At 48.4% G+C, this 19,486-nt stretch overlaps 1 protein-coding gene across 1 annotated transcript in view; it reads right to left on the bottom strand.

Annotated features, from left to right (window-relative positions):
- Window positions 1–1,061: 1,061 nt before the first annotated feature.
- Window positions 1,062–19,486, bottom strand: part of FOXO6 (forkhead box O6) — a 130,184-nt gene continuing 111,759 nt past the window's right edge. The window contains exon 2 of the mRNA XM_079986062.1: window positions 1,062–9,451. Within this exon, the coding sequence (XP_079842188.1) occupies window positions 7,973–9,451 (1,479 nt within the window). The 3' untranslated portion in view covers window positions 1,062–7,972. The remainder of the gene's footprint in view (window positions 9,452–19,486) is intronic.

Raw genomic sequence — 19,486 nt, 5'->3', positions numbered from 1 at the left:
AGCCCTGCTCCACACACCCAATCTAGATCCAACCCTAAACCTCACCTGTATTTTTCTATTTTTAGAAATGCCCACATTTCCGTCTTCTGTGGGTTTTTATGGCTCCTGTGACCCACATTAACACAACACACGCCCCTTTTACTCATATTTAAAACAATTTTATTCATGAAAATATGCTGTACAATGCACTATACACAGTTCTTTACATTGCCACATACACAAAAACTAGAATAGCACAATCAAGAAGGTTACATTGCGTACAATATATGTGTGGTGAGAGATAAACAGCCTGTTGAAAACCCTAAGCCCCCCTTGAATCTGTACAGTTATAAATACGAGGAGGGGGGGAAAGACACAATTTTTCTTTTTTCCTTTTTCATTGAGATGTTTGGTTTGGCCCAACCTTTATGCAGAACTTCCTGGCATAGTGCCACCCCCTGCACCGGCCCTTTCTGTGGAGCTAGTGTTTCGATGAGACCTGAACACCACAGACCTGGTGTGCAGCCTAACCCTGCGCAAACTTCCGCCAGATCACGTGAATCAGCTCTCCTGTGCAGGTCTGGAAATGAGGGCACAGTTGCAAAGCACAGGGCATTGCTGATGCACTACAACTGCGCTTGGTTCAGAGGTCTGCATGACTCACCTGCCTGCTGAATGCACTGTCATGATTGCTGAAACTGAGGTGCTGCTGGAAAGAACCCCCTGCCTGCAGCCAATTGCTCCTTACAGTGTAATTGTTTATTTTTAAAATACAAGCCCCCCACAGACCCTGATATGGTGGGTTGAGCCAAGGGCAGCTTTGTACTTGGAAATGTTGGAGTCACACAACCTGATCTCAGGATCCACAAAACACCGTGACTACACGACCGTATAGCAAGGTCCACTCCTGTTCATTCACACAAAGCAGCTCTGCTTTCAGTCTAAAAAAAAGAGAGGATTTTCTGAGGATCCAGCTGGCCTTGCTTGGCTTGGAAGTTCTGCTCCTATTCCATGATACTGGCTTATTTGAGGGAGAAGGATTTTGCACATGCCCTGTAGCACCCTTTTCTTTTTTTAAAAAAAAAAAAAAATTACTTCATAATTTCCTCAGTTGAACCTTGGCTAAGCACTGGCTGTATTACACAAGGAGTTGGGCAAAGAGTTTTCAGGAAGTTGAAAAGGGAGTAAGAGTCGTCACGGAACGCTCCTTACTCACATCAGCGCAGAAGCTTGTCTTCCCTGGGGAGATGGAATCACACCCATGCGGGCCAGTGGCATTTTGGCCCTTCTGAATCAGCATCGGATTGGTGACACGAGTACAACAGTGGAAAGCATAATCATCTTTCAGTTTTGAGCACAATTTGTCCTTCCTCCCACGCAAAAAGAAGGCGAATTAAAAGAAAACAGAGGGAGGAGCACCCCCAAATGTAGGCTCGGTTTAATGAATTGTTTCCAGCAGAATTGTTTGACATTTTAGCTGAGGATTGTGTCCAACCAAGCCCTGCTCAGAGTAGAGCTACCAAAGTCAACAGACCTAACTTAGTCACGTGCATCAGCACCAGTGTGTTCACTCTGGGGATGACCAGAAATCCTAAGTCACTGGAGCACCAAGTGTTAATGGAAAAGTGAGGGCACGCCTTGCTTCCCTGTTATGGCTGATGGGTGCCACAGTGCCTGAAGCTACAAGGACATGGGCCATGCCACATGCATTCTCGGCCATGTGGCACACAAGACGTCTCCTCTGCTTGGCACTTGCTTCATGAAGCTATTCCAAGGCAGGCAGGCGAGACGTGGGTGGTCTCAGGATTGTCAGCCGCATTCACGGGTTTCAGTGACTTAATGGGAAGGGGACCATTGGGATGGTCAAAGCTGCTTCTGTTGGCTAGCTTGGCCGCTGACCCTCAAGTCAGGGCTACAGGCTGAGTATCCCCATAGAAGCCCAGGTGGGTGGGTGGCAGTAAATAAATAAATCTCAATTTCCAAGGCAACCAGTGAACTATCCCACACACTCCCATGATTTCAGTTTTGTTTTCTGCCACCTCAGTTGCTCTCCTTCGTCTCCCTGCTCATCACCACCATCCCTCCAAGGCCACTGCCTTCCTAAGTGGCTGCGATCGGCTCCTCGGCCCACCCCTGCCCAGCCCTCGTTCGACTCCCCAGCCCCTCAGCGCTGCACTGCACTTCCACAAAAAAGACGGTAAAACACGACGCTTAGCAAATATGACTCCATTGCACACACGATGACCTCACGGTTAACACACCACAAAGATCGCTGAGCAAAGAGGGGCGCTTCCTGCTGCTGGGGGAGGGGTCTCTCTGGTTGAGCCTGCTGTGTGGCCAGGTAGCATATGAGGGGGGCTAGCCTCTCCTCCTGCCCTCCACAAAATTGGGGTCACAGCTTGGGGTGCACTGGGAGGGGGGCCTTTTTCGTCTCTCAGTCTCCTTGCATTAACACTGGGGGACATGATTTGATTTGCACTGTACAGGTTTTGGGTTGTACAGAGTGAGAGCAGGCATTTCCCACTTCTATCTTCCTTCAAGGTTCTCCTTCCTTTCTCTCCATCACTTCGAGATCAAGGGTGTGCGTGTGTGCGCATGTGCATTCACAGAAGATTAAATGGAGGCAGTTGGGTTCCTAATCCTCAGGTAACAGACTCACACACACCCTTGCTCCACAAGCAACAAATACTTGACAGCCTGCCGCTTCTGTGTACGCCAGACTGCTGGCACCGTACTCGCTGCTCCGCTTATGATTAGTGTTCTCGTCCAATCCATTTGGGAAACTGAGGCTGAAATTATTAAAATGATCTCAGGAGTTGGACCAAAATAATTATAGTAGTAAAAAAAAAGAGCATCATTGCAATAATGGTTACAAACAAACAAAAAGAATCCTACAGAGTCAAAATATATTAAATTCAGTACATGATCCAGCAATGTAAACATTTATAGCCTGTGAGCCCATCTTAAGTTATTTAATTATTATTATTTTTAGCCTGGGGCTGATAGAAACCCAGAGCAAAGAGGAATGCAGGCTACTCCAACACATATCCTGCCAGTCTCATGGGCAAAATTGGGAGGGAAACCCTCCCCTTCTTATGAGCTGTAGCACGATATGTTGCCCAAATCCTGATAGGCTTTTGGGACCTGGTCCAGGTGCAAATCACGGGGGGGTGGGGTAGGGGAGAAGCAGAATAATGGTGGGGTAAAATAAATAGCTGTGGTGTGGTGGCAAGCCGAGGAAGGGGGAGAGGAAAGTGGATGCACTTTTTTCTTTTTCTCGTTGTCCAGAAACTGTGCTGTGACATGAACCGAAAGCAAGAGCCGAGGCTATCCTTAAGATAATCTGCCTGGAGGCCAATCTCACTTCTCTATTCATAATGTTTACCTTGGCAGAGAGCACCCTTCCGTTCCATACTAAACAGACACTTAAGTTATGCCCATTCCTGCCTATGAATACGGAGGGCCACGGGGGAAATCTGGGTGGGAATGTCACGCCCCGTGCAAAACAACTGAGGGAGGAGCACTATGGCATGGGAGCACTATGAAATAAATGATCTCTTTCCACACGCTCTGTGAAATTATGTCATTTTCATTAGAGGGAACTCAGCCTCTGAAAAAATGTCCGTTAGAAACATGTTTCTTTCTGCATGGTAATATAATGGTCTATGTAGCATCCTGCTCCCTCCCCTCTAGTTCAAGTCACGGGCAACGGGCTGTGCAGTTGCATCTGGTGGTCCCAGATACAGATCTGCTTCTTCCTGCACATCAGAGTGTGCAAGCAGCCAGCTCAAAAGCAGAGCTGAGCTAAATGTGCCCCCCCCCCCCACCGCCAGAAGCTGAATATTATTCCCACCATCTGTGGAAGTAGCAGGGAGGGAGGTATTCAATTATTTTTGGAGGTGGACAAATTTCTTTTAAAGATCATCTCATCTCCAGCTTAAATACAAGGAAGCTGAGGGCTTTTTTCTTCTTTTGCACAACAGAAAAGAAGCAGTCAGGATGGAAGAATCTGACAGTTTTGGTTTCTCCCAGTTTCTAATTTACCCAACCTTAAATTCTCCAGGTATTCATATCATTTCACTTTTTTAAAAAAAGTCCTCCTGAAAATACATCAACATTTTAGTGCAATTTTTTCCTAATATACCCACGTTTGTATGCATTTTTGCCTAATATACATGTGCCTTTTGAGTGTTACTTTAACATATGCACTTCAATGCACACTCTACTCTTGTATGTGCATTTTTTTTTTTTTTTTTTTTTTTTTGCACACATTATTTGGCTGGAGAACTGCCTTTCAAAATTCAGGCATGTGCAGATTTTGAAAGATGGCTGTTTTTAAGTTTGTGTATTGTTCTGGAAAGTACGAATTGGGCGGATTCATCTTTAAATGCGGGTTGAATCAAATTTCTCCCCTAAGAAACAGTGGCTTGGCAGCTCCGCTTAAGCCCCTGGAAAGGAATGTCCCTAGGGACTATCATGCATGGCCCCACAAAAGGGGGGGTAGCCAGGAGATCCCCCTGAGAATGAAGCCACCTCCTCACATAGCATCACACTGAGGCGCATGTTCCAGGAGCATGGCCAGGGACACTGAGCTGCTGCCTGAAGCAGTGGCAAGGCGTCCTTGTTGCTTAAAAACAAAACCCAGCCCTTCATACGCAGCCAGAACATATAGATGCACTTTTAAAGACTCCACCTGAGCTATGTACCCAGAAGGCTCTTTTCTGCACATGACACTCCCCTGCTCCTTCAGAGTGACCAAATCATAAAACTTTCCCCCTTTTTAATCACAGTGCTGATGGTTTTCATTTCTCAAGTTTTGTTTAGGTTCCACAGGACGAAGCCGTGATTCGCAATCTCAAACATAAAAGTAGATTTGTAATTATTGGTTGAATGGATGTGGTGGGCAAGACCCAGGCACCACTGAAACAGTCTTAAGGTCCCTCTGGTTTTTAAGGGAGGCATCTAAGCACACCTAAGGATCTGCTTAACGGGACAATGGCTGAAAAGACTACATGATCACTGTGCGTTTTAATCCAGGTGTGCCCCAATCACATTGGAAGATGGGCAGGGAGCTGGTTTGGTGAGCACAAGAGGAGGGAATCGTCCCTTAGCGGCAGCACACAGCTTTTTGCCTGCAGAAGATCCCCTGGAATCTTCCAGTTCAAAAGATCAAGGAGCAGGCAATGAGGAAGGGCTGCTTCCTGTGCTTTATGATTCCAGTGTGGCTCACGGCTCAGTGGCAGAGCATATGTTTTGCAGTTCCTGGGTCCAATCCCCAGATCCCTAGTTATAACACAGCAGGTCACTGGGAAGACCACTCTCCGAATGAGACCCTGGGAACTGCTGACAGTCAGAATGGATGAATGAGGCTTGATGGACAAAGCAGCTTCCTTGTACTCCTGCACAGGGTATCCTGGCAAGGAATATGGGACCTTCCCTTGTCTGTCACTTCCCTCCCTCTCCTCAGGCCCTTTCCTGTTATTAGTCAGGCTTAATATGGATTTGGGAGCCCAGCTGTGGCTGATGCAAAGGAGATGTTCCTAGGGGGCTTAGCTCATGGGGCTGGTGACTTACTGTAACAACTTCATGTTGAGTTCCATCACCTATATTTCGGGGGGTGGGGGAAGCACTGCTCATTGTCTTCCTTGCCATGATTCAAAGAAGAGGAACAAGTGGTTCAAAAAAAGCACAGCTGTGCTAGTTTTCTTAATTTGCCATGTTCAGACAAGCTGACATTGAATCTCTTGTTCATGGAGTTTTGGCATCCCTGGACAGGCCCAGCCTCCTGTTAATAAACAAGCAAGGGAGTGTCAAGGAGCAGCTTTGGAAGTGACATCATAAAGACAGGGTGTCAGGGTTGTGGGAGAGGAAGTGAGGAAGTACGTGCTCCACACTTCCCTGCTCCCAAAACACACACATCTCATCAAGCGGTCCCATGAGAGAGAGGGGCAGAAATCTCAATAGAGCTCTGTATCCAGGCCCATTTTTTGTGTGCAGAAGGTCCTAGGTTCTACCCCAGGCATCTTCAGATAGGAAGACCTCTCAATGAAACCCACGAGAGCCTCTGCCAGCCAGTGTAGAGAACATGGAGTTTGATGGACCCAACACTCTGTATAAGGCAATTTGATATGTTTCATATCACAGAGAACAGGAAGCCCTCAAATAATGTAACATCCAAAGGCATTCAGTGACCCAGAGGAGGGAAGCCCTACCTAGCTACAACTAGAGGTGCTATCAGAAACTGATCACATTTCCAAACTCTGCAGGCTACTAACACCTATCCTTATTGTTACAGGGTGAACGTTTCAGATGGCCCAATTGATAGGTCCTGACTTTGTGCAAAAAAAGTATGCTGATATAGACAGAACCTATGGCTGTCCAGCAGAACTTTGTATGGCACTCCAGTACTTTTAAGAGCTCTGCACTGGGGAGAAACTCTAGCTTCACCCAGCACCTGTTTTCCCTAATCATCACTAACATCTGTCCACCACTAACCTGCTATGGGCTGCCTAAGTAGAAAACTAGTTACTTCGAGGTGTCTTGGGCTCCTTCATTTTCAGCCTTCGGACTACAGCTTTCATGGGAAGCCACATCACCTCTCCTAGCCTAGATGATCTTGGGCTGGTCAAATTCCAGATTTTTGCCAATAGCCCTCCTTCTCCACCCCTGTGTCTGTGTGTATCTCGGTTTATTGCACCTTCCTCCCCACTTCCTGAATCTTTACCTGCTATAGCTGCCCTCCTCGCTTTACAGGCTACAAGGTCCCGCGCATACCTAGCAAGGGTAGCATTGGCGATGGTGAGCCTTCGCAGGCCAGAGGATGCATACCACCAGAATAAATAGTTGCCACTGTTCCCCACCCCTGCCTCCCTGCTTACCCTGGCCGTTTCCCAGGCCAGCAGCAACAGCAGTCGCCATGCCAAACCTGTGGCTGGCTCTTAACGTAGCAGTAAGTGCCACTCATGTGTGCAAAAAGTTGTGTGTTGCTTGCGCACTGAAGCAGGCCCATGCTGGCACACATGCCTCTGCTTGCGCTGTACGCACGCACGTTTCATGCCCCCAACTGCCTGTTGTTTCTTGTTGCAAACACGGGGTTGGGGTATGTGTGAAAAAGCTGTCGTTGCTCAGATCAGCTTCCCTTTGCACAGTGGGCAATGGAAACCACAATGTCAGTTGCTGGATCTACAACGGTTGGGGGGAGCCCCTCCCTTCTGCACCAGCCATGCCATGAGTGTGATTGCAGGTGGGAACAGCTGGGCAGGGATGGTAGCAGAGCAAACTGATGTTACAACTGCCTTTAGTGCTGCAAGCTTCTCCCCTGCAGCTCTTGGTGCTGCTATCTATCAAGACCGCGCAAAGCCCCGTCCCCCACCATAATAAAAGTAAGGGGATCCTAAGCTACTGGCCTTTGCCAAAGGAGTGTCACAGATGGGCAAAGGCCAGGAAATGGAGCTAGGGTGTCCACTTAGATTTGAGTCGTACTGAAAACAATTAGGAAAGGGGTGAATGAAAAGCCAGAGCTGTCAATTCACTGAGGCTACCTAGGCCACCGTGGAGACCCAGATGACTCTTCTAGCCACAAATCACTAGTTCCCTCTTTCTGTGCAATAGTGCAGGTGCCCAGGAAGGGAGGGGGAGGGAAGGGGGGAGGGAAGGGGGTGGGTGGGCAGCAGCTCTGCAATGCCATGGCTAACTTGTGCCTATTGCACACATCAAAGACAGATCTGACTTACTGCACGATACACCTGGCACAAGCGAGTAGTCGCCGGTACCTTTCAAAACATTTTACCCTACATTGTGTATTTTTGTGTGTGTGTGTATGTGTGTGTTTAGTGTTGTCGTCAAGTTTAAACAGATGGCTCTAGCCTGGCTGAACAAATGAAGGCAAAGAAAATAAGAAAGGCGGAGTAGGGTGGGGGAGAAAGTTTGTTTCCACACACACCCCACCCTCTCATCCTGCTGACTGGTGGGTCAGAGTTGTCTGAAGCAGGTCTCACCCAGGCACCCAGCTCTGATTGGTGGGCTGCGGGGCGCTGGGCAAAGTGGCCATGTTGAGGCCGTTTTGCGGCGGAAGAGCTGAGTCAAAGTTGAAGTCCATCTCGTCGCTGTCCATAAAGTCGTTGAGGATGATGGACTCCACGTCACACTCCAAGCTACCGTTGAACATGTCCAAGTCCAAGTCTGCTGGGAATCTGTCCTGGCCCAAAACAGGGGTGTGCATGGCTTCTGGGTAGGGTCCCTGCAAGGAGTCTAGCAGACTCATGTGCGCCCCTTGGTTGTTGATGTAGGAATGGATGTGCCCGTGATGGGGCATGGCCACCATGCTGCAAGAGTCATTGGGCAGGCTCATAAGGCTGATAGGAGAGGGTAAGGCACTGTTGCTGATCGGGTGGTGGTGGTGGTGGCTGGCTGGTGACGGGTGGTACAACGCGTTGCTCTTCATGAGGGACGACGAGTGGGGAGGGTAGGGGACAAGACCTATCTCTCCGCCGCCGCTGCCACCCCCACCGCCACACACAAGGGGGTTTTGTCTGTGGCCGCGGGGTGGCCCCATGCTGCTGGCTTGCGGCATGTGCGCCTCGCCCTCTTTGTGGGCGTAGGAGATGGAGGAGAGTAGTTCCTGCAAGGAGGCATTGCGGTAGGAGTTCATGGGAGCAAAGGTGGCCTGCTTGTTCTCCTGGATGGTCTGCATGGGCAGGCGGCGCATAAGGCTCATGGCCGGCTGGCTGTAGATGGTCCCACAGTAGGTGTTCCCTCCTCCTCCTCCTCCTCCTCCACCACCACCACCACCTCCTCCTCCTCCTCCTCCACCAGCGCCCACAGCAGAGCACTTAGAGTTGAAGCTGAAGCTGGAGTTCCTCTGCCGGAGGCCCCCGGCGGGCAGCGGCTGGGCAGGGCTCATGCTGTAGTTGTCCTGCAGATCTTCCAGGAGGCTCTCACCAAGGCTCTCATTCAGGTTGATGGTGCCGGTGAGATCGGTCAGCCGGGGCATCTCCACGGAGCAGCGGGCGTTCAAGGAGGGGGACATGGTGCTGGATGGGCTGGGGTACATCAGCGGGGAGGACGGAGTCCCGTCATCCTCTTCCAGCTCGTCCGGCTCGTGGTTGGCCATGATGGGGGAGAGGCGCCCGCTCAAGGTGCTGGCCGAGGAGTTGGCCCGCGTCCGGAAGTCGGCCCAAGCGTCGTACTCCTCGCTCGCGTGGGAGTTGGGGCTCTCCGACCACTTGGCCTGCTGGCTGACCGGGCTCTCCTCTCCGCGCTCCTGGGCTGCCTGCAGCTGCTTTTTCTTGCTGGCTTTGCCCTTGATCCGCAGGAACTTGCTGTTGTTGTCCATGGAGACAGCTCGTCTGCGGGGCGTCTTGCCGGTTTTGCCCCCTTCGGGGTTCAGCATCCACCAGGAGCTCTTGCCTGTGCCCTCATTCTGCACGCGGATGAAGCGGGTGTGCAGAGACAGGTTGTGCCGGATCGAGTTCTGCAGACAGAGTAGGAGACAAAAGAAGAAGACCCCCATCAATACCAGCCAGAGAAGCAGCCCAAGCCCACTGTACCATCACAAGGCCACCAGTGTCAGCAGCCAATGCCTCTACACCTTCAAAGTTATCAGAAGAACATCAGAACAGCCTGCTGGATCAGGCCAGTGACCCATCTAGTCCAGCATCTGGTTTTCACAGTGGCCAACTAGATGCCTACAGGATGCTCATAAGCAGCATCTTTGTAGTCTTAAGACCTTAAGCCAAGGGACTCTCTGGACCTCTCTGTCTGACCCATGGAACTCTCCCCAGTAATTCCCCCCTCTCTCCAGGCTATACTCTTCACTGGTCCTGGTTTGCACCCCAACATTTTTGCCTGGCTGGAAAATGTTTGTGAACCACATCTGGGTGTGCGTGTGAATGTGAGTAAAGGTAAAAGAAAAAAGGTATAGGACCCCTGGACAGTTAAGTCCAGTCAAAGGCGACTATGGGGTTGTGGTGCTCATCTCACTTTCAGGCCAAGCGGTTCAGGCTGGCGTTTGTCCACAGACAGTTTTCCGGGTCATGTGGCCAGCATGACTACACGGCTTCCGGTGCAACAGAACACCGTGATGGAAACCAGAACGCACGGAAACACCGTTTACCTTCCCGCCGCAGCGATACTATTTATCTACTTGCACTGGCATGCTTTTGAATTGCTAGGCTGGCAGGAGCTGGGACAGAACAACAGGAGCTCACTCTGTCGTGGAGATTCGAACTGCCAACCTTCTGATCGGCAAGCCCAAGAGGCTCAGTGGTTTAGACCACAGCGCCACCTGCGTCCTTGTAGCCTTCTATGCACAGGTGAAAGATTATGTTCAATGCCCTGCCCACTTTTGCCTCTGGCACGTGGCCTTCGGAAAGTTGTCGAGAAGGATTGTGGCCCTCAGATTGAAAATGGCCCCCTCCACCTGCCTTCAGGGTTTTCAACTTGCTGCTCTCCACCCCTCCCCCCATTTAAAAAAAATCACCAGCGCACAAGGTTTGAGGCTCAGACTAGATGTTGTGTCTCTTGTGTGATTAGCAACCACATTAGCAGATTTTAAAATTTAATACTAGTCATGTCTGTGTGGGGTGATTATAATCAGGACCACAGCACATAGGGAGGAGAGGTTTAACCCTTTCATTCTCCGCCCCGATTGCAGTGAAGGGCTGCCGCTAGTGTGGCAACCAGCCTTAGGGTAGAGAAGGGAAGCTCCCACTGGTGACAATGGAAGCTTTTCCCCCTGCTGCCCCCGCAAAAAAAGAATGGCTAACTGCTAGGGCGTTAACACTCCCTTCTCTGTGTACTGTAGTCCCAGTAGAAATACAGTAGTCCCTGAATGTATTCTTCGGTCACATCCACAGCATACATTGAAAGCAAACTGAAAGCACATGGCTTTCCCCCAACAACTTGGGAACTGTAGTTCCCCACACACAGAGCTCAGTTCCCAGTACCCTTAATAAACTATACTTCTCAGACTTCTTTGGCAGAAATCATATACTTTGTTAAATGTCCTTTAAATAATAATAGTAATAAAAAGCCCTGAAGCGGTTGCCAACCATACAATAAGCATAAACTTCTGATTTGGCAGCATTCTTATCGCCACACCGATTTCAAGACTCAGACTGCAATTGTGAAATCAGGGGATTATAAAGGGGAGTCTCCTTTAAAATTCTTGATTTCTTAAAATGGGGGTCAGGTATTTTCATGACCCCAGACCCAGGTGCATTAAGGTTCAGCATTAAATCATAGGGAAGTAACCACACAAGACTTCAACAGACCCATTCTGTGTTCCTGAGTGGGGAAAATGTTCTCTCTCCCACCCCAAGAGAAAAGTCCTAATTCTATACACCGTCTAAAGCACTCTTTTCTACTGTAGATTCAGGATGGGCAAAATAATTTCTTCCCACACATCATATTTTATAGAATTCATTGCAGCAAGATAAAGAGAGAGGGAGACTACTGATGTAACCAGCTTGAAAAGGGGTGTGTGAAAACATGCCGGGGGGGGGGGACGTTACATCTATCAAAGGGGTCTATGGTACCTTGACAGAGGCAGGGCACCTCTTTCTTGGTACAACCAATCAAAGAGGGCTGTTGCCTCCCAGAAACATCCGATTGTCTACTGTAGAAAACAGAATGATGGGCTAGGTGGACCTTTGTGTCTTCTTCTGGCCTTAGCTGATTATGGCGCCACAAACTATTCCTAATGCAACTGCTTCTAAATACCAAATTATGTGTCTGTAGTCCACCCCCACTCCTGCTGACACTTGGGGTGTTCATACATTACATTCAACAAGTGTGCAGTCAGTGTGCCTGTGTACACAATTAGTTGAGCTGCACAAACAAGTTATTTATGTAAAAAGCATGGTCACTGGATTGTATCCAATTAAGTTCTACTCACAGTAGACCAGCTTAAATGAATGAACCTATGTTAGCCACATTTATTAACTTCAGTGGGTCTTCTTTGAGTAGGAGTAGCACTGGCTACAACCCAGTGAGCACAACATTTGAGCTGTGCAAACTAGCAAGTGTGCACCCTTTCACTTGCACATGAGTAAGCACCGCTTGTTCAGTGCCATGTATGAACAAGCCTAAGGCAAGATTCATGCCATGCATTTAAAGCCCTGTGATAGCACTTTAAAAAGACAGAGCTTCCCCACCCAAAGAATCCTGGGAGCTGTAGTTTGTTAAGGGTACCAAGACACACACACACACACACACACACACACACACACACACACACACACCGTTCCCTGCCCAGAGCTACGATATTCAAGGTTGGTTTAACAACCAATCCCTCTTCCCAGGGAATTGTGGGAACTGTAGTTCTGTGAAGAAACCAGGGGTCTCCCAGCAACTCTCAACACCTTTAACAAACTACAGTTCCTAGAATTCTTGGGGGGGGGGGGTGAGGAAGCCACGACTGTTCAAAGTAGTATCATAGTGCTTTAAATGTATGGTATGGCTGCTAGGCTTGCCACCTGTTCTGTAAAATACAGGATTGTCCCGTATTTCAATGTAAAATGCTACATCCTGTATTGATACAGTTTTGGCCTGTATTTCAGGTCCTCTCTCTCTCTCTCTCTCTCTCTCTCTGCCAAGTTAGGGATCCTCTCTAAATGCATGTGTTTGAAAGGGTGTGTGAAAGGTCATGTATTTAAGCTTTGCGTAGCCAAGCACAGACAGATGTACAAATTCAGATGGGGGGGGGAATTGTCCCCCAACTGCCCTGCCCCACCCTGTCCTGAATTTTGCCAGAACAAAGGTGGCAACTCTAGATGTGCCCTAAGCACAAGGAACTTCCCACTCCAGGAAGGAGTTGGGCATCATTCTTTAACAGTCCCTGAAGACTGGAGATTGTTGGAAACAGCCTGGCTACCCTTTCCCAGTTCTGCTTCTCCTGGAGAAACGGCCACTTTTCTGCTTCACTCAAACACGACATCTGTGCCTGCCCAGACGCTTGGGCAAGTTGGCACCCCGAGAGATCCTTGAGTGCCCCATTCAGCGGCTCTGTGACGGAAAGGCCTCTCCAGGTCCCCCATTCCCATGGCAGACAAAGACCCTTGCAGCAGCTGGAGCTGCAGCTATGCCAAGGGCTCTTTGCCATTGGATTCATCCCCCCCCTTTTTTTTTATTTTTTCAACACCATCCAAAAAAGCAAGCTTAAACATGGCAAATGGAGTTGCGGTGGGAGAGGGGGGCGGGCGGGAGGTAGCTCTCTCTGCTCTTTCAGCTCCCAGAGATGCCTTTGATTCTAATGCCTGGCGGGCAAAGAGAGCCAGCAGGGAATTTGATCCATGGCAAGCGTGGGACGCTGAGAAACTCTCGCCTGTGACCTGTGGATTATTCCTCTGCTTCCATCCAAAGGAATTTTCCCATGGAATTCTCAGTGGGGCTCTGCACAGCTGATTAGCCTGGCAGACAATAGCGAGAGGCAAAGCGCTGCTGCCGCGGACTGCGTGCGTGTTGTGGTCCAAAGGGGATGGGTGGCAATTGGATTCAGCCTCTGGTGCAAGCAGCAAGGAGATGGGAGAGACCTCAGTCGTGCTGATATGAGGTAATGCATAGGGCGGTGGATGGTGCCAGCATCAAATATTGGCACCTGCTGAGGCTGGTGACCAGTAGGAGGCCCACTGCCAATTCCTGGAACATCCTAGCCCCACGGCTGGTGCTCCTTGCTCTCTGCCACCAGTTCACTTGCCTTCTTTGAGCATATGGGCAATGAGATGAGAGGGGGGTAAAGGACCAGGAGGGGTTTTTTTTCTGAAAATCTTGACCATTGAGCTCATCCTCATGGATTTTGTCTAATTCCTTATCTTGCTCCTTGACCTCAAAGAGAAGCAAACACACACAAACACCTCGGTTCCACTAAAAATAAAAACAATCATTGAATTATTGTATATTTTGGATTGTGTCCAACTTAGGTCACATTCATGCCATACATTTAAAGCACTATGAAGCCACTTTAAGTAGGAGTAGGAGTCATGAGTCCTAACATCTCGCACCAACCTCAGTAAACTACAGCTCCCCAAATCTGTCCAGGCAGACCCTTATGGTGAAATAATCCATCTCTATCTCTCAGACTAATCAATCTCAAAGGGTCGATATGAAGATAAAATGAAATAGTCCTTATTTCCTGCCCTGCCCTTGTTTTAGAAAAGGTGGGGCACAAATGTGAGCAGCTACACCCCCAACTTATCAAGTGTCTTTGGTATGAAGCACACCTCTTGCCTCAGTTTCCTAAATCTGCAAAATGGGAATGCTTCACGTCAAATTAGAGATGGGAAACACTGTGTATACCCTGTACTTTAAACATACATTCCAAATCTGGAGCCTTTATGAATTATGCAAAATAATTTACATGTATCTGCTTAGTTTGCATAATTTATTCAGTTTCCCCTAATTGCAGTGGCAGGCAAGGAACTATGAACAATTTTGGAACCTCGGTCCCTGACTCCTGAAATAACTTCCCATTCAGCCTCGCCCTGGATTCTGCAATTGCAACAGTTGTTCCTCCTCGCACACTTTCATCTTTACCTCCTTAAGGACTAGAAACATGCATGCTTCCAAACAAAAACTGGGCTTCTCTGCATGCCAAATCATGTGCTCATGTAGTGCAGCTGGAGGATATGCAGAGGCAAATCATCCAGAGGCCAAAATAGGCTGACAACTGGAATTGGAGAAATGAGCATAATTGGTGCCTGATTTAGCTCTCTGTGGAACTCCCAGGCTGACGGATTCCAGCCTCAGCAGAGGCTGGTTTTTTAAGGAGAGGTGAGCTGACTGCTCCTTTAGTCTGGAGCTGAGGAGGTGATCTGCTGGGGCCAGGGCTGAATCTATCACACAAGCACCTGCATCAGACGTGCGGATGGGAGGACATTTCCAATATTACCTGATGAGAGGATGGCTGAGGAGTCTGCAGAGAGTTGGTGCCATGCCTCTGTCCAGAGGCATACTAATGAGCAGGCAAGCAAGTTACAGGCCCCATATATCATATTATGTAATGGCTTACTTCTCTGCACTTCATTTATTTGGAGATTGCTCGCAGGCTGGCACCTTGCCAGCAGCCACCAAATCCAAGTCTACAGAAATCAATCTCGCGCTGACTGATTAAGCCGTGTTTAGAACTAATTGCTCCTTCGTGTGTGGGGAGAATAAATTATGGGCTTTCATCTCAGCATCTTTAAAATGCAGTGGCAGGTAGGGTCTGGCTGTTAACCCCTTCCATCCTGCAGCTCAGAACCAGCAGGCTCACCTGGAAAGAGACAGAGGGAAGGAAAAATACAGAATCCCGGCTATGGAATCGAAGGGTTTCTTTCAAGCACTGATTCCCCCTGCACATCCTCAAATGTCCTCATCTGGGTGCTCTTGCCAGCAACAAAGGAGCATCATGTCCCTTTTGGGGCACCCAGGAAGAGAACTGCACCATACAGAGGAAGTTGTTTTTAATCAGGTCTGAGTATTGGTCCATCTTAGTGCAAAAATGACTGGCTGGGACTGCAAAATCTCAGGCCGGGAGAGGTGGTTTTTTTGTTTTGTTTTGCAACCCCTGCTACCTGGTCCTGGCACTGAACCCAGGACCTTTTGCATGGCCTAACACTGGCCTATAGTCTTTTCCTGATGCCATTTGCCACCTTGCTGCATGCATACAGCCTCTGGCTCCAGCCAATCAGGATTAGATCCCCAGGTTGCAATTCTCTTATTGCAGGGGAAAACCTGTGGTCCTTGCGGCACCTTAAAAGCCAAGTGATTTGTCGTGGCATAAGTATAGAACTTACTTTCTTTAACCCCTAAGTGCAACAGCATAAGAAACAAGGGAATGCAAAAGTGGCAGCGGGGAGAGAAAAATGGAGCACAATGCATAGAGGTAGCAAAACCGTTGCCAGCAGATTGCTGCTCGGAGAATTTGTGCTTGCTTTCCCCTTCGACGACCACTCACCACTCCTCTCCAGCATGTTTTCAAGCTCAAAATGCTGCCCTGTCCCATCTTCTTAACTAAGGAACCTGCTGTTAGTATGGTTGCCAGGTCAGGAGCATCCCAGACCCTGAAATTTCAGGGCCCAAACATGAAACCTAGGGGGTCCCTGGAGATGGAGGTTAATTGGGAGAGAGGAGAGGAGGAGGGCAGACCCCTCCCCAAGTGGTTGCAGCCAGCTCTTGCCAGGCTGAAACTTGCAAGCTGCATGCACTGTTGTTGTTGTTGTTGTTGTTGTTGTTGTTGTTGTTGTTGTTGTTGTTAGACACTTTTGCCCACCTGGAGCTTCAGACCCTCTGTCTGCCACCTGTTAAGGACCAGGCAAACTCGGAAACTTAAGGTCAGACCTGGAAGTTTGGCAACACTAGCAGTGAGAGAGAGATTGAGAAAGAGGTTGGTGACTGTCCCAGCCCAGACAGGTCACACTGAGTGCTTGTTCTCCACCAATGCTTGGAACAGGCACTCCCATAGCTGCACAAAATGCCCCTTTGAAAAAAACAAAACCCACCTAAGAACATTGCTACAGCTACTCTTTCCCCCAGCCAGAAGAGGCTGCCATGTCTCTGCGATTCATGCATGAGGGGACCTGCCAGAGGCAGTTAGTTGCACAAAGAATCACCCTCTTCCCTCCCACTGCACCTCCACTGCCTCTTCGGAAAGGAATGTGAGACACCGAGAACCCTACACGGAAGCATGATGGCTGTGACAGTGCACCCAGACAGCAGACAGGGGAGCTGTACAGGGACTCAGAACTGCAGCTGGATCTGACAATGAGGGGTGCCTAGGGAAAGTTTAGGAGGAGGTGCGGGATGACTTGCCAGACAAGTCGTGCTTGGTGCCCTCATCAATCTGGGCAGTTTTTGCCTTCGCCCTCAACACGGAGGAAGTGCTCGGATTAAGCAGAGGAGGGAGCTACGTGCCCCTCCCTTCACTGAATCTGCAAGCCACACTGCAGAACACAGCCTACCTTTCTGTTTCTGATTAATCCTAAAGTGAACAGATGATTTGGTTTTTTTGCACACTTTAGTACCAATCTGACCCCATTTCCTTTCGTGTTTCATCTGCTGCGCCCATCTCTCTTGCATTCAATCTCAACACTATTGTTTCATAACAATATTGCAGAACTTAATTGCTCCGAGCCATCCTACATGATGTGATGAATGGAAAGGCAAGATGAAAAGGTTTTTTTTGGGGAGGGGGGCCAGCCAGCATGAGAGGAGTTGTAGTCCAGAAACATCAGGAGGTTCCTCATCCCTGCACTACATCAACCTTGTGCCCTCTAGATGTTCTCGGATTACCACTTGCATGAGCATCAGCCAGCATGGTTGCTGGTCACGGGAGAAGGGAATACAGTTTGGAACATCTGGAGGGAATGCAGTCTGAAACATCTGGAAGGCACAAAGTTGGGAAACACTGTCTAGACGCCCCCCACCCTCACCAGGGAGAACACACCTTCCAGGAGAACAAGCACCCAGGCTAGGACTGCTTCTGGAGAGCAACCATCGTCCCACCTGCTCCCCAAAATGTTTGGGGCTTTGCTAGAGTTCCAGTCAAACCCTTGGAAAATCTGTGAGTGTCCATGATCTCTATCCCTGTTTCCTCTCCCTTCACCTCCCCTAAGGCAAAACTATTTACCTTAGGGAAAAGCAGTGGAGAGAATCTTTTTCCCCCACTGGGGACTCAGGCTGTAACTGCAAATCTCAGGAACCCCATTGGGAAAAGACGCCATTTGCCACAGAGGAGAGATCCCAGAGGGCCAGCAGGAACTGGTGTGCAGAGCATCTTTTCCCACCAGGGTGCCTGAGACTTGTAGTCTACTCTTATTCCAAGCAAGAAAAGGTGAAGCCCTTGCTTGGGACATGGGTGCATTAAGGGCTGCCTGCTCCTGCATTACATTGCCTGCATGGAAGAGAGGGCTTGTGACAGCTGCAAACCGTGACGGCTGTGCTCTGCCTCCACTCTGAATACCAGTTGCTGAGGATCACGAATGGGCAGAGCTGATTTTGCACTCAGGTCGTGCTTTGAGGCTTTCCATATGCATCTGGTTGGCCACTATAAGCAGGGCTGGATTTAGGTTTGATGAAGCCCTAAGCTACTGAAGCTAATGGGGCCCTTTATATTACCAGCTGTCCTTTGTCAACAACAAATGGTCACTGTTTTTTGTGTTGAATATATGCTATATGGTAATTTATGGACCTAATAGGTATCTAAAGCCATTTGCCCATGCTGCCATGCAACCAGTCCATGCAGAATGTAGGCACCCTATATACAGAAAGGAGCAAACCAGTGATATTTTAGGGAGCAGGCTAGCAGGTGGGGCCCATTACTTACATCATAGGAGCCTACACAACACAAAACACTGTTGCTGTATGTAGGTTTTATTTTATGTGTTTTTTATCTTATATTTTGGAAATGTACATCCATTTTTCCCCTTTAAATTTTTTTGGGGGGCCCCAAGAGAGTGGGGCCCTAAGCTATAGCTTGTTTATCTTATATGTAAATCTGGCACTGAATAAGAATGTACCAGATGGGCCATTGGCCTGACCCAGCAGAGCTCTTGTTAAGCTCTTATGGATGATAAAATCTCCCACCAAGGCCCTCCTTGGAGAAAATCTCCTATCAGAGATCAGAAGGTTGGGGACAGCAATGAAGAGACTTGTTGGTTTTTTGTAGGACACCTTCCCTACTCCCCAAAAGCTCACACCTGCTGCCCACTTTTTGGGATTGTTTAGGCACCAAGTTAAATGCTTGTCCCCATTTGGCATTTTAAAGTTTCGTGTTTTAAGCAATAGTTTGCTAGGGAATTTTTCCACTTGGCCATTTTATTGGTTTGCTGATTTATTTATTTATTTATTTATTTATTTATTTTTAAAAAAGATATATTCAGTGCTTTTATTGGGGGGGGATACAGGGGGACGCATACCCCTAAACATTTTGTGAATCTAAGTTTGGCCTCATTGAGGGGCAGCATTTCAATATCAGTAGGAAAATGAGAGTACCCCTAATCATTTTTTTTAATAGAAAAAAAGCACTGGGTATATTGTATATTTACACGCTTTTCAGGAAATGTGTGTTACAGGGTGGCATTTTAATAATGTAAATAAATGAAAGGTTTGATTGTTGTAATTGTTGTTTGTGTGTTTTTTAAAATCGTGCTGTAAACTGCCTTGGGATAACATTTTATGAAGGAAGATACACACACACTATATATATATATATATATATATATATATATATATATATATATATATGGGAGAACATACTGCCTTCTCCTCTGTTCCTAGTTGAGATGCTTTGGGTGGAGTGTGCCTCGGGAAAGAAGAAAGGAGGAGGCAGTGGGCTTCAACATCACAACCGGCATGTTTTATGTGTTGTGGAGGGAGATGGGATTGTTCATTTCCTGGACTGGAGTGTGAGGCAGCAAAATTAGGTGCAGTTCAGTTGCAGAAAAAGACATATCACAACAGGTCCCCTTTACCCAGGGAGATGAAAGCAGACGCATCAGCTGAGACTTTTTGCAACAAGGAAAGTGGCAGG

The sequence above is a fragment of the Podarcis cretensis genome (assembly GCF_951804945.1).
Source record: "Podarcis cretensis genome assembly, chromosome: 8".
Lineage (NCBI taxonomy): Eukaryota > Metazoa > Chordata > Lepidosauria > Squamata > Lacertidae > Podarcis > Podarcis cretensis.
This window is presented reverse-complemented; position numbering and strand designations above follow the sequence as displayed.